The sequence below is a fragment of the Tenrec ecaudatus genome, chromosome 2 (assembly GCF_050624435.1).
Source record: "Tenrec ecaudatus isolate mTenEca1 chromosome 2, mTenEca1.hap1, whole genome shotgun sequence".
NCBI classification, from domain to species: Eukaryota; Metazoa; Chordata; class Mammalia; order Afrosoricida; family Tenrecidae; genus Tenrec; species Tenrec ecaudatus.
The window spans coordinates 17,959,855-17,974,411 of record NC_134531.1 but is presented as its reverse complement, the minus strand read 5'-3'; the positions used below and the strand labels follow the sequence as shown (position 1 = coordinate 17,974,411).

Genomic DNA, 14,557 nt, shown 5'->3' with positions numbered 1-14,557 from the left:
TAACTTGTGTCTTTGAAACACTATCTTTTAAATACATGTTGTGTTTAACACATTTCTAGAAAAGTGTCTCTGTAGCTTCTTCCTTAACATGTAGCTCACATTTTTATATTTCGTATTATTCTAGGAGTTATTAGAACCGCCTTACATAACATGGACAGAGAAGCCAGAGAACACTATTCAGTGGTCATTCAAGCCAAAGACATGGCCGGCCAAGTTGGAGGGCTTTCGGGATCAGCAACAGTGAACATCACCCTGACGGATGTCAACGACAACCCACCACGGTTTCCGCAGAGTACGTGCACATTTCCCATCCTTCGTGTGTGTCGCTGCTGTCTCCCCCATTTACATTTTATTTATCTGCTACGTGAGCCCCCTGTGCTAAGTAAGACTAACGCAATGACTCCACCTCCCGTGGGATAATTGATACCATGTTAAGGGTGTGAGCTTGCTTGGGCGTCGTGGCATTAAATCTCATGTTGGGGTGCTAAGAAATGGCACCCTGCATTTGCAGAAATGGTTATGTATTAATACAGTTTTTAAGGAGATATTAAAAATGCATGTTATTTAGAACATGATGGGACACCATAATAATAAGTATTGTATCCTTTAGTGCTCAGAATAGGTATCCATGTGAGACAAGCCCACCCACTATGGAAGCAAACTATTACTATGGCTGACTCTTGCCAGCACATACAACGTTGCAAAACTATTTTCTCAATTGGAAGTCTGATAAAGCAAAAGTTTGTTTGACATCACTCTACCTTAATTTAAATCAAATGGGTTCTAAGGACCTGTTTCAGAGCTAAAAATTTGTTTTGCAGCGTCTGTTTCAGGAAGATGCAAACTCTGGGGCCTAGAGTATGAGTCAAATAAAGGCACCATCTCCTTTCAGTGTCTGGGAGACAGTGAGGGAGGGGATACACCGTATAGAGCCCGTCCAACTAGAAGGACCACACCCACTGCCCTTCAGTCCATTCTGTCCCATAGAGACTCAGTAGGGCAGGGCAAAATTCCCCCCTGTGGGTTTCGAAACAGTGACTCTTTACTGGAGCAGAAAACCTCATCTTTGTTCCAAGAAGTGGCTGGTGGTTTTGAGCTGGCAACTTTGAAGCTAGCAGGCCAACACAAAAGCACTATGCCAGCAGTGGGGGTCTTGGCCCATGTTGGTAGAAGCCAAGGTAGAAGTCACTATGTGACTAAGAGACTGAGATTTGCCTGCTGGCAGAAGAGAGGCATTTCTGTGGACCAAAGGTGGTATGCTTGCTGTCTTAAGATCCTGACTTGTGGTAGCAGCTTTAACTTGCCTGATAACCCCCGTATTTAGGAGTATTTTCTGTGAGTTTGCTGTGGCCGTGGTGACAGATGATCGAGCCAGTGTAGAGTGCTGAAGGAGGAGTGGTTAGTGTCAGAATAGGGTAAAGGAAGATTGAGGGGGCGGCATGTCTGAACTGTGACTTGTGGCAATGGTCTGGGGTTGGTCACGGTGATGTCAGTTGTGGCCTCCATGCCATTTTCACAAATACTCTGTTTTGAATATATTTATGAACAATGGCATATAGTTTTGGATTGGATTATTACTGATTAATATTTCTTAATGAATTTCTAAATTCTAACAGAAAGCTAAAAAAATATGAGGTGGCTTCCTAAAGTTTGTGGAAAACTAAAATTGAAAGATAATGACATTTTTCTATGACCTTTTTGTGACACTCTCATCCAATAGGGTGGTTTTAGCTTAGGATAAGCCAAGTTTTTAGCACATTTTTGTTTCTTTTAGATAATTAAACTCATCGTTATTTTTAACAACTTTGATTGTACATCTTTCTTTTTTTAATCATTTTATTGGGGGCTCGTACAACTCTTATCACCATCTATACATACATCCATTGTGTCAAGCACTTTTGTACATTTGTTTCCCTCATCATTCGCAAAACATTGGCTTTCGACTTGAGCCCTTGGTATTAGCTCCTCATTGTTTTCCCTCCCTTCCCGGTACCCGCTCTCTCATGAACCCTTGATAATTTATAAATTATTTTTATTTTGTCATATTTTACACTGTCTGACATCACCCTTCACCCACTTCTCCACTGTCAGTGCCCCAGGGAGGATGGTCCTGAGGGGATCAACTGTCCTGGATTTCCTGCTTTTCAGTTCCTATCTGTACCAGTTTACATCCTCCAGTTCAGCTGGAATTGTAAGGTAGAATTTGGATCATGATAGTGGGGCATAAAGCATTCAAGAACTAGAAGAAAATTGTATTTTTCATCATTGCTAGAAGGCACCCTGACTGGCTCGTCTCCTCCCCATGGCCCTTCTGCAAGGGGATGTTCAATTTCCCACAGACGGGGCCTGGGTCCCCACTCCGCACTCCCCCTCATTCACAATACTGTGATTTTTTTGGTCTTCGATGCTTGATACCTGATCCCTTTGGCGCCTTGTGATCTCACAGGCTCTTGTGCTTCTTCCATGTGGGCTTTGTTGTTTCTCAGTTGAGTGCATTTTTAATGCAGTTCTTGTGGTAAAAACAGGTGCCTACGTGGATATTCAGAAAGCTTATACTTGAGTATATACAGTATAATTTTTAAGTCATGTTCACAGAATATGAGAGAAAATATGCTTATAAAACCAATCAGATCAAAACCAAACTCACTGCTATTGAATCACAGAGACTCTATGTAAGGAAGGCTTTTGAGCCTGCAAATCTTTATGTGAGCATTCCGCCTCATCTTTCCCCCACTGAGCAGCTGACAGGCTTGAACTACAAAACTCGTGTTTAATCACTTACTACCTGACCTACAGTGCTCATGGAGACCCTTATTGTATCAATAGTTGAAAGATTTTAATTTACAAGATGAATGAGCTGTGCTGTAATTCATATAGTACCAAAGTGTGTATCTGATTAACTAATTTTAAAGATATTATCCCTGAAAACATTGAAGATTCTACAAGATGATTATTCTCTTTATATGTGTCACTCAAGCAACCGTGGTATTTGTCATTCACTCTTCAAAAACATTAGCAACTGTTCCAGGCAGAGTAGAACGCAGAACTTACCATTCAGTACTTTATGTATGCCACACCATGAAAGAAAATCCAAAATTGCTTTAATTTAATCTTAATCTATCATTCTCAATGCAAACTGTATCTGCAAAAAACAATTTAAAATAAAGATTTAGAAAATATATTGCCAATCTTATCACTATTGATAGCTAAACTGGATAATCCACACATTGTGGCATCTAATTGTTGAAATGTCCATCTCTTTTTCTTAGCTGAAAGCATCATCCAAGTACATTCCATATGAAATAGCTATATTCTTTCACAAATAAGCATTATCAGTGCATGAAAAGTATTAACCAACCCAAAGAAATGCAATGATCATATGGATTTGAATTTTTTTCAGTTGGGGTTTGGGGTTAATATTAGGGAATGGATTATTTGCTCAACTAGCAAAGTTGCTGAAGCAAAGACACAAGGTCTTTCAAAAGGTAATGAGAATCAATTCTGTCATGGGTCGGGGAAAAGGGTATTAAAAGAGACAAGCTTCAATGATCCGAATGCCCTTTTCTTATATTCACCACGCATTCTTTTCTTAAATGCACGTCAGCTAATTGTTAGCATTTATACTGCAGTAGAAGAAATGATGGGAAAAGGACCACATATGCCATATTTGATCAATCACTTTAAGAAATTTATAAAAGAGTATGAATTAATGAGGTTTGCACATCTAACCTGTGCATAGTATTGAAACAACAAAAAAGAGATTATTCCAAAACTATTTAAAGCTAATTCTTGAAGGAAAGATTTCTATTGGGAAAAAGAAAAACTGATCAACAGTAGCTAAATTGGTTCTGACTCACAGTGACCCTTTAGAGCAGAAAGAACTGCCCCCATGGGACTCTCGATCTCCCTGGAAACAGATTGTCACATTCCTCTCCCATGGCTAATCATGAAGAATTCCAAAACACCAAACCTGTGGCCATCGGGGCAATCCATCACTCACTTGAACTTGTGGGGAATAATAGAACTGGACCATGCAGTGAGTGACCAAGGTTACACTCTTTTTGCAAGCAGATTCCTTCACCTGTCCTCTTCAGAGAGGCTGGTAGGCCTGAATGACCAACATTTACCTAACAACTAAATTCTTATTTACTACGCTGAGGAAAATGATATCTTAGAAATTATTCACATACTGTCTAAATAAATGTATTCAACCAGATGGATAATGATGAACTATAGATAACACTGTGAAAAGGGGGATTCAAGAAGTCTTAATTGTGTTCATGCTGAAACTGTACACAAACATAGAGCTGGTCTTTCTAAAAAAAGCAGGGGGTATTGTGCGATTTGAAATCAGGAAATGTGTATGCCAGGGTTTTATCCTTTCAATATACTTCTTCAAACTGTATATTGAGCAAAAATCTGAGAAAATGTATTCTCTGAAGAAGAACATGCCACCAGGATTGGAAGAAGGATTGAAGCACTTACTGATGAAGATCAATGGCCATAGCCTTTAGTTTGCATTATATCTCAAGATGAACTTACCGCCATCAAGTTGAGGCCAATTCACAGTGACCCTATAGGACAGAGGAGAATTGCCCTTATGAGTTTCTGAGATTTTAAATATTGTGGTTTAGCATCTTTCTCTCTTGAAATGGCTGGTGGTTTAGAACTGCTGACCTTGTAGTTAACAATTGAATGCTAACCCATTAAACCACCTGGGCTCCTCACCACAACATAAAGAAAACCAATAATCAGCATGACAAGTGGATAAAAGGGTGAAATGTTCAAGGATTTCATTTTAATGCTTCCACAATCAATACACAGGGAAGCAGCAATCAATAATTCAAATGATATAGTGCTTTGGGTAAATCTGCTGAAAAAGACTTCTTTAAAGTGCTATAAAGTAAAAATGTCACTTGGAGGACGCAAATCAGTCTGTAACCCAAGTCAGTTGCCTCATATGCCTGTGAAATTTATACAATAAATAAGGAAGATCCCTCCCCCCAAAAAAAACCCCAGAAAGAATTGCTGCTTTTGAATGATGGTGTTGGTGAAGAAGAATAACTCAAGCATGTTCACAAACACAAGGCACCCTAGTTGTTTGTTAGGAAAATGTTGGACTGACAACCACAACGTCGGTGTTCAAAGTCACCATCCATTCTGCAGGTGATGGATAGATGAAGGTCTTTTCTCTAGGTAAGATTTACAGCCTCCGCAGTGGGATCAATAGGAGTTACACAGCACTCCCTGAAAAAGCACACCAGGCTGGGGAGCAACAGAAGAGTGAGACCTTCAACAAGATGTTTGGACACAGTGGCTGTGTTGACGGGCTCACCCATAAGAGCAATTGTGAGGATGGCGCAGATGCTGGCAGTGTGTCCTTCGGTTATGCAGACGGTGCCCGTGGGTGGGAACCAGCACCTAACAACAACAACCACACGAGTTAAAATGCCCTCCATCACAGTGAGTTTGGATATGAGCTTGGGTCAGGGGAAAAAAAGAAACAAAAACCCCACCCGATTTGTCTTTGGAGATCTACATCAAGAAAGCTCCTAAATTTCAAGGAGGATGAGACTTTGTCTTACATATTCTGGACCGATTATAAGGTGGAACCAATCCCTTTCAAAACTGAGAATGCAGAGAGTCAGTGGAAAAAAACAGGAAGATGCTTAACCAGATCGACTAATATCGCAGATGCAAAAATAGACCTGCTACAATAGCATTGAGAGGATTGGCCAGGACCTGGAACTGTGTATCTAGTCTATGCAAGGGATTACTATGAGTCTGACACAACTTACTGGCAACTAATAACAACACTAGATAGTGCCAATATACTACGCATATTTCCGTACATAATGCTCCATAACGCATACTGCATCGCTGCGTATCTCCATAAACCTAGGTGACACATGCAGACGAGGAAAGGGAAAAACAAGCAAGCAATCATTAGGCCACGATCCTGCAGTGGATTGACTCAGAGTGAGCCACCATCTTTACGTTGGTGTACTGAGCACTCAGTGCATCATCCAAGAGCCTCAGCCTGACCGAAGCGTAAAGAAAGCAATATATTTACTTAAAACTATCATTTTCAGTCAGCTTCCAATCCATGGAAATTCCCAGTTTGTTGCATCTCCCCTACATGTTTCTCATTCAGTAGCAAGATTCCATTTCACCGAAAGATTAACATCTTTATACTGAAGGCACTACAACCTTAAGGTTGCCAGTGAGTTTTGGCCTATCTATGTAATAGACAACCGCACCTGTTGCATCATATAAGGCTTCATGATGCTCTAGATTCTCAAGTGGGCATTTTCTGTAAAAGACTTTCTCTAGTGGCGGGTCTTCCACTGCTGACATTCCGGATAGTAATACTGGACATTATCTCATAAGCTAATATCCAAAAGATTCAACCAGATATTCTGAGAGCAAAGTTTATAGGAAAATGAATACTCAAATGTATAAACAAACACTACAAACAAACAAAAAACAAGTCACATCCATTGAGTTGATTCTCCCTCACGATGACCCTCTAGGACAGGGTTAGCTGTCCCAATGGGTTTCTGAGACTGTAACTTGTTATGGGAGCCAAACGTCTCTTCTTTCCTGAATTCAAGTGTATCATTGTGTTAGTATTTCGTTGTGACGAAGAAATAGTGATAAAATTTCTGAAAAGCATGAGAGAGAGAGAGAGAGAGAGAGCGCCTTGAAGTCAAAGCAGTGAAGAGACAGCTCTTATGGCCCTGGAGATTGTTTTATTTTAATAGTTTCTGAAATACGAACGCTAAGCATATCTGAATTACCTCAACAGAGTATAACTTGGTAACACACTACTTAACCCCAGGGACTTCTTTCTAAAAAGGTCACATCTTCAAATAGGAAGTATCTGCTATTGTATATTTACATAGTTGCTCTGTTGCTACCTGTCACCATGGAAATACAGAGAATCTCGTGGCACGCACGTTTCTCGCCATAGAGCACCGCCAAGCACCGTGTTTTTTTGAGGATAAACACCCAACGATGAATGTGCGTTATATTGCTGGTATTGTTGCAAGTTTCCTTCCAATAGACTTCACTATATATTTCTATGGGCCTGTGGTTTTGTGAGTGTATCTACACTCCAAGCAGAAAATTGTCAAGCAGGTGTGGTCACGGAGTGAACAGATGTGGTAATATGTAGACACTGTGAGCTGAGGTGTCAGCCCATTATCTCTGGGAAAAGAGCAGGAGTTGTGATTATGAAAAATTATTAAAGTTGTCTTTGGACTATTGTGTCTGGGATAAAATCAGACACTAAAATGGGAAACACACACACAATAGCAGCAAAGAAACCATTCTTCAGTCAGAAAAATCCATAACTGTGAGTCACTAATTACTGACATTAAAATTCAAACAACCTGAGAAAATGGGGGTTAAAAACTACTAAATAGGGGGAAATTAACTGACATCCAGGCTGAGAAAATCAGCAGAAATTTACCAGAATGAAGATTTAAAATGAGAAGAAAGAAAGAGGGGAAAAATAAACTGACTGCCAGAGTGGATGTGTGACACTGACAGGGTCGAAGTGCCCCTGTGAGTTTCTGTGAGTACAACTGTTAACAGGACTAGAAAGCCCCATCGTTCTCCCATGGAGAGGCTGGTGGGTTTGAACTACGAATCTTGTAGCTCACAGTCCAACACATAACCACTATGCCATCAAAGATCCTAAAAAGAAAGGAAGGAAAGAAGAGAACTGAAAAGAATAATCAAGTTATATGCTAGATGCTTGGAATTCAGTAAACAATCATCTGAGTTTTAGATAAAGCTATCAAAGGGAATGAAGACTGTATATTTAAAAAAAACAATAAAATATGTACTAAGAGTTTTCAAGATGAGGACAGGCCTGAATCCTCATTTATATAATTCTAGAAATACTGTGTTAGATTGGGTAGTCTAGAGAGACAAAACCATTACCACTTATATATTTTTAAGAAAGAACTTTATATGAAGAAGTAATTTTGTATCAAGGAGCATCCCAGCCCTATCCGACTAAAGTTCATGGGTTAGATGCTAGCTGGGGCCCACTTGAGACTCATATAGCTGCAGGCTGATCATGCGGAAAGGTGAATTGGGAGCCCACAGGCCAGTGGGTGCAGGGTCTCGTAGATCCAAAGTCAGTAAGAACATGGGAAGGGGCTGGCGTCTACCCGTGTCCGCATCCCACATGGGGGAAACCCTGGAGGTAGACATCAAGTTCTAACAAGGAGTGGAGCATGAAGAAGCAGACAGAAAGAATTTTTTACTATCTCTTATAAAAAGGCCACATCCCTAAGGAGGCATCAATAGGCTGTGACCTGAAAGGTAGATTGGATTCCATCCTCACTTTCACACAGGTCCAAGTTGACAGGAAAGTGAACCACCACACAAACCAAGAAGGGAAAATTTTATCAGATCTGTTATGATAAAGTTTCAGAATTCTGACATCATGCATGATGAGCAATTTAACACACTATAGGCTTCTGACTAGCAAAATATAGAATTGGCGATAATAGAAAAATGCTTCCTAAGGATTAAAACACCAGTGCTAATAAGTCAGTTTTGAATGATCACACCGTAGATAGGGTCTCCAAGGCTGAAAATGTGCAAGAGAGCAGAACGCGTCACCTTTTCCCCAAGAGGTGGCTGGTAGGTTTGAACCAAAGACCTTGTAGTTAGCAGTCCAATGGTAACCAGATAGCAACACCAAGGCTACGAAGAGATAAAAACCTTATTCATTTAGAAATCAGTACCTTCCTAAACTAGTTTTCAGGAATAAGGATAAACTAAATTTAATTTACAACAGAGAGTCTGCGCTCACTGTTCACAACAGCTTATTGAAAATCTACTGAACAAGTGGTCTGAAACTACCATTGTTATGCAATACTCATTGTCATTCAATTTACTTCCTTAAAGAACATTTTTGAGCACAATTAACTCACCTTCCATCTCCAAGTATTTAATATCTCTAGTGTTTCCCCTGGTACACTTTGTCATCTGTTCATAATTATTTCCTCCATGCTTTAAACACTATTTTCTGTAAATGTGAAAAACCTCCTCCATTTTATGTAAGCATGGTCAAGGAAGTTATTTGGATAACAGTCTTGGTTTGCTCCAAATCTGAGTACAAACTTTAATGAACATGCATGATTTGGCTCAATTTCTCTGTTATTGGCTTCTGCTGTGATAATCACAGCGCAGAGAGAGAAGCTGTCCCTTGGCCTGAGTTCTGGAATGAGAAGACAATGTAGTGCACCAGAGCCCAGCAGAGCCGAAAGCAGCCGGGAGGGCTGAAGTAAATATGAGAAGGACATAATGTTGGTGGTTGCCGGGCACTGATCCTGGGGAGCTGTTTGTTAAAGCAACAGAACTTACATATATACTGATCAAATATAGATATTCTATATTCTAGTCCTGTATAAGCAAGGTTCTGCAATAAAAAAACAAACAAACCCAGAGTCGATGATAACATGTTTGAAGCAGACAACAAGAGGACTTATAAACTCCAAGCTCATTGCCATCCAGCTGTTTCCAAGTCCTAATGATTTAAAGGTTGCGGTAGACCTGTTCTTGTGGGTTGTTGAGAATGTAGCTCTTTCCAGGAGTAGAAAGCCTCATCTTTCTCCCATAAACAATACAAAGTATTAGTAAACTAGTCATTTTTTTGCTAGAGTAGAACTTTTACTTCTGTCTGGAAAAATATGGGAGATTAAAAAAAACAACTTTGTATGGCTCATGATTTTGGATGAAGAGACCTTAGAACCTCATGTTATGATTGTTGTTTCATAATTATTATTTGATGGATTAAATGAGATACTACATAAAAACATGAGTTCAGGGGGAAAATATATATAGGTGTGTTTTCTAAAACAGATGCAAGGGATGAATAAGAGAAATGTAGTGATTTTTCAGGACTTAAAAATGCAACTCTAAAATATTCCTCAATTATTGCAGTCTCAGAGCCATAGAGAAAATAATTTTTACAATTGTATTAGACAGGGTTCTCTAGAGAGATAAAACCAGATTGCTGATAATTTTATATATACATTTATAAAGATAGATATATAGCACAAGAAACGAACTTTTAAATTATACACAGCTAGATAGACATATAATACAAGAAATGAACAGTAACATTATAAAGCAGTATAAAGGACTCAGTGCAACTCACTCCTGTGAGAGAGTTGTGAGACACTAGACGTCATTCAAGTCTTGAGGGCTGCCAGGTAGTCCTCTGTAGAGAGTGCTAGGTTATCTCAACACAGGCAGCAAACAGCAAGGCAGGTCACCAACAGTCAGTACCCAGCTCAAGTGATGTAAATTCCAATTGTGTGGTCCTAAAGGGACCTCAACTTACAGCTACACAGTCCACAGGCAAGACATCCCACAGGTAGTGTAGCCTGTAAATTGAGACACAGAACAAGCAAGGCAGCCACACACTGGTCCGATGATCAAAGAGCAAAGAGACAAGAGCCATTTATCTCTCCATCCTTCAAATAATCCCACTTGTGTTTATCGGCCAGGCTGGCACAATAAACTAACTATCTCAATCCACCCCTTGCCAACCTGGCTCCTGTACACAATTCTTTAGCCATATATACTTATATATTTCTGGACATTGATGAAATCAAACTTATACTAAGCATCAATCATCTATCATATATATAAATAAAAACACACTGAATCCAATTGTACCTGATATATCATATCTAAACAAAGGAAAGATATGCAATAAACACATAAAAAGAAAATACATCGACAATTACAAACCTCTTTTTTGCAATTGATCACGTTTATTACCTTTGCCCTCAGCAAGCACCTCAGCTGTGTGTGGTTTTTTGCCTGGCAGGGTGACCCAGACCTTCATTCCTGAAGGGTCTGGGTCATTATAAATCCTGTCAGGATTGAGTTGCTGTAATTTACCATTTACTTTAATCACAGGGCATGGTAACACTAAGAGTTGGCCTACGGGATCGCCTGGATTCCAGACATATTCTTCTTCACCTCCATTATGTAACACCAGTCCAATTTCGACTTGGTAATCAGGATCAATCACACCACTTAGTACAGTACCACCCTTCCTGACCTGTTGATCCAAAGTCATGAGAATCACAAAGTGACCAGCGGGCATTCTCAGCTGCCAGTTCAGGGGAATCCGTGCTGTGTTTCCAGGTGGGATATTCCCTTCCTTTGGGACCAGGATGTCCAGGCTTGAGGAACACTGGGTTGCTGGGACAGGAAGCAAAAATGCTGCAAGTGGATCACTAGGCATAATAGTGAGTGGTACCATGCCAGCTTCTACCCCTTGGTTCCTGGACCCATGAATTCTGGCTATTGGAGACACCGCACCATATATTGGCCTCTGGTTTAGAGCGTATGCAGCTCCTGGAGAACATTGCCCCAGCCCTGCAAGTTGTTGCCACCTGGTTGGCTCTGTAATTGTGTCTTTAGGAGCCCATTCCATCGTTCTATCAAGCCGGCAGCTTCAGGATGATGAGGAACATGATACGACCAGTGGATTCCATGGGCTTGGGCCCATTGCCACACTATATTTGCTGTGAAGTGAGTTCCTTGATCTGAAGCAGTGCTATGTGGGATGCCATGCCAGTGGATGAGGCATTCTGTAAGTCCACAAATAGCAGTTTTGGCAGAAGCATCACGTGCAGGGAAGGCAAATCCATATCCAGAGTAGGTGTCTATTCCAGTAAGAACAAAACACTGTCCCCTCCATGATGGAAGTGGTCCTATGTAATCAACCTGCTACTAATTTGCTGGCTGATCTTCCCAAGGAAAGATCCCATATCTTGGACTTAATGTTTGTTTCTGTTGCTGGCAAATTGGAAACTCAGTAGTGGCAGTGGCCAAGTCAGCCATGGTGAGTGTAAGTCCATGTTGCTGTGCCCATGCATAACCTCCATCCCTGCCACCATGTCCACTTTGTTCATGTGCCCATTGGACGATAACAGGAGTGGCAGAGGAAAGAGGAGGACCAGTCTCCACAGCGCGTGTCATCTTATCCACTTATTACTGAAACTTTGTTGTCTATTATAACCACACCCACCCTGTCTCTGTTGATTCAGTGCTGACACCTGCCCTTTACCATCATGGGGACCAATCAGCCCCATTGTGGGCAAATGTCGGAGTTCGCTTAGGGCAGTGCCCACTGTTAATCCTGGTGCACATAAAATAGCAATTACAAGAGTCATAACAGATACTGGGGTCCACTTTTCAAACTTGTTCCTTATGGTTATGGTAAAGGGTATGTCCTCAGGACACCCCCTTTTTGGGTCTATGGGAATATCCTGATAGATCCATTCCAACATACCAACTTCTCTAAGCTTTTAGATGCCTTCCTCTACAGTGTACCAAGGTAGGTCAGGTACTTCAAGTTGGACTAATCTAGGCCATCTGGCAGTTCATGCTTCATTGACCCAACCAAATAAAGAATTAGATCCTCTCTTAGGCTCTCTCACAGGGCACTGAAAGAAGAGTCTGCACTTAGGGGTCTGCCAAGGAACTCCACACTGCATCTTTATCTACAACTGACACCTCTAGCACCATTGGGTCAGGTGGATCATATGGTCCCAGTGGCAAAACACCTTGCACGGCAGCCTGAGCCTGTTGCAGACCCTTTTCTTGTTCTGGGCCCCACTCAGAACTGGAGGCTTTTCATGTCACTTGATGAATAGGTTGAAGTGGAACACCCGCGTGAGGGATATGTTGCCTCCAAAATCTGAAGAGGCCATCTAGACATTGTGACTCTTTTTTAGTTGTCGGGGGTGCTAAATGCAATAGCTTATCCTTCACTTTAGTAGGAATATCTCGACTTGCCCCACACCACTGGACCCCTAGAAATTTTTCTGAGGTGGAGGCTACCTGCATCTTCATCGGGTTAATTTCCCAACCACTTGTACACAGATATTGTACCAATGAATCTAGTGTTTGATACATCCTCCTTAGTGGGTCCAATCAGCATAATGATTTACTGATTACTATGGACAACTAACATTTCTTTTTCCCAAATGCGGAGTTTGTTTCCCTTATTTTGTCCTTGGTCAATTACAATTAAATTATGAATGTCACTAATGAAACATTTCCCAGTCCTGTTCCATCCTCACAATTGTTCTTATGTTGCAGGCCATCCAAGGAGCCAGGGTTTCCACTTATATTGCCAGATTCTTATTCTCACTTAATGCTCATTTATTTTTCAAGCATGATGTCCTTCTCCAGGGACTGCTCTTTCCTGACAACATGCCCCAAATATATTCAAAAGATCTCACATCCTTGTCTCTGGGGAGCATTCTGGCTGTACTTTTTCTAATGCAGACTTGCTTGTCCTTTAGTGAGTCCACGGTACTGTTCAATATGCTTTCCCTGCGCCATCATGCAAAGACACCAATTCTTATTTGGTCTTCCTGATCCAATATCCACTTCCATATACATCTGAGGTATATGCTTTGTTAACTAAGGTAGGTTGGAGTAGGCCTACCTTAGTTAACAAAGCAACATGCTTATTTGTCAACACTTTAAAGAGGTTTTGTGCAGCAGATTTACCCAATGTAATGCGCTCTTTGATCTTTTCACTGCTGCTTCCATGAGCATTGATTATGGATCCAAGAAAGACAAATCTTTGACAAATTCAATGTGCTATCTATTAGTCCAGTTGGGAGGATTTTGGCCTTCTGGACATGTCAAACTAAAAGTTGCAGTTCTTGTTCCTCAACACAAAGTGCTTCAACCTTCTCAGAAAGGATACCATCAGCAGAATTCCAAGAAGAATTAGAGTTCCTTAATATAATTTTCCCAAATGGAGCAGTGTATTGTATGAGACTTATGAATTCTGTCTGCTGGTACTTGTATACGCTGGAATTCCCAGAGAGTTGAGTCAACAGCCAGCCAAATCAAACCTCGAAAATTCTGATGAGTGAGCTTGACCCAGCAGTTACGGACCAGTGCACCATGAACGATGGTGTTACTAGAAATGGTGTCACATTTGAGAGTAGAATTTGTGACCTGACACTAGGTTCTGTCATTGATGCTTCACTGTTCAATCCTCATGGGTGCTCAAGCAGATGGATCTTATTGGACCATTCCCATCACTCCAGAACCAGAATGTCCTTCTGTTGGTATGTGAAGTCAGATCTCCGATGATGACCTGATCAGGAAAGTTGTGGAAGTCTTCAAACCCTGGAAACTGACAAACCACCCTGTTTGTAAAGCAGAGTTCTCATTGTCACATGGTGCTTTCTTCATCCCAGAGGACCGAAGATTTTAAATGTCTTGATTGATTGCTGTGTTCAATGATCACAACTTTGTTATTACCAGTTTTGCTAATAAGCAGCCAAAACAGGATGAATGATGCAAGAAGCATTAAAATAAAAGATGGAAAGAATACATAGAATCACTGTACCAAAAAGGACCATTTAAAGAGTTAGCACATGAGCATGAACCTGTGCAACCTATGGAAGGAATGTGAGCTGCCCTTAAAGCAGTAGCCAAAAACTAGTCTCCAGGGAATAACAAAATAGCAAGTGAAATGGTTCAA

At 40.8% G+C, this 14,557-nt stretch overlaps 1 protein-coding gene and 1 pseudogene across 2 annotated transcripts in view; both read left to right on the top strand.

The window, feature by feature from the left end:
- Positions 1-14,557, top strand: part of CDH18 (cadherin 18) — a 360,438-nt gene that overhangs the window by 219,827 nt on the left and 126,054 nt on the right. For both annotated transcript variants that reach the window (XM_075542989.1, XM_075542990.1), the window contains one exon: positions 125-292. In XM_075542989.1, the coding sequence (XP_075399104.1) occupies positions 125-292 (168 nt within the window). The remainder of the gene's footprint in view (positions 1-124; positions 293-14,557) is intronic.
- LOC142438769 (S-adenosylmethionine decarboxylase proenzyme 2-like) lies at positions 5,178-14,371 on the top strand (annotated as a pseudogene).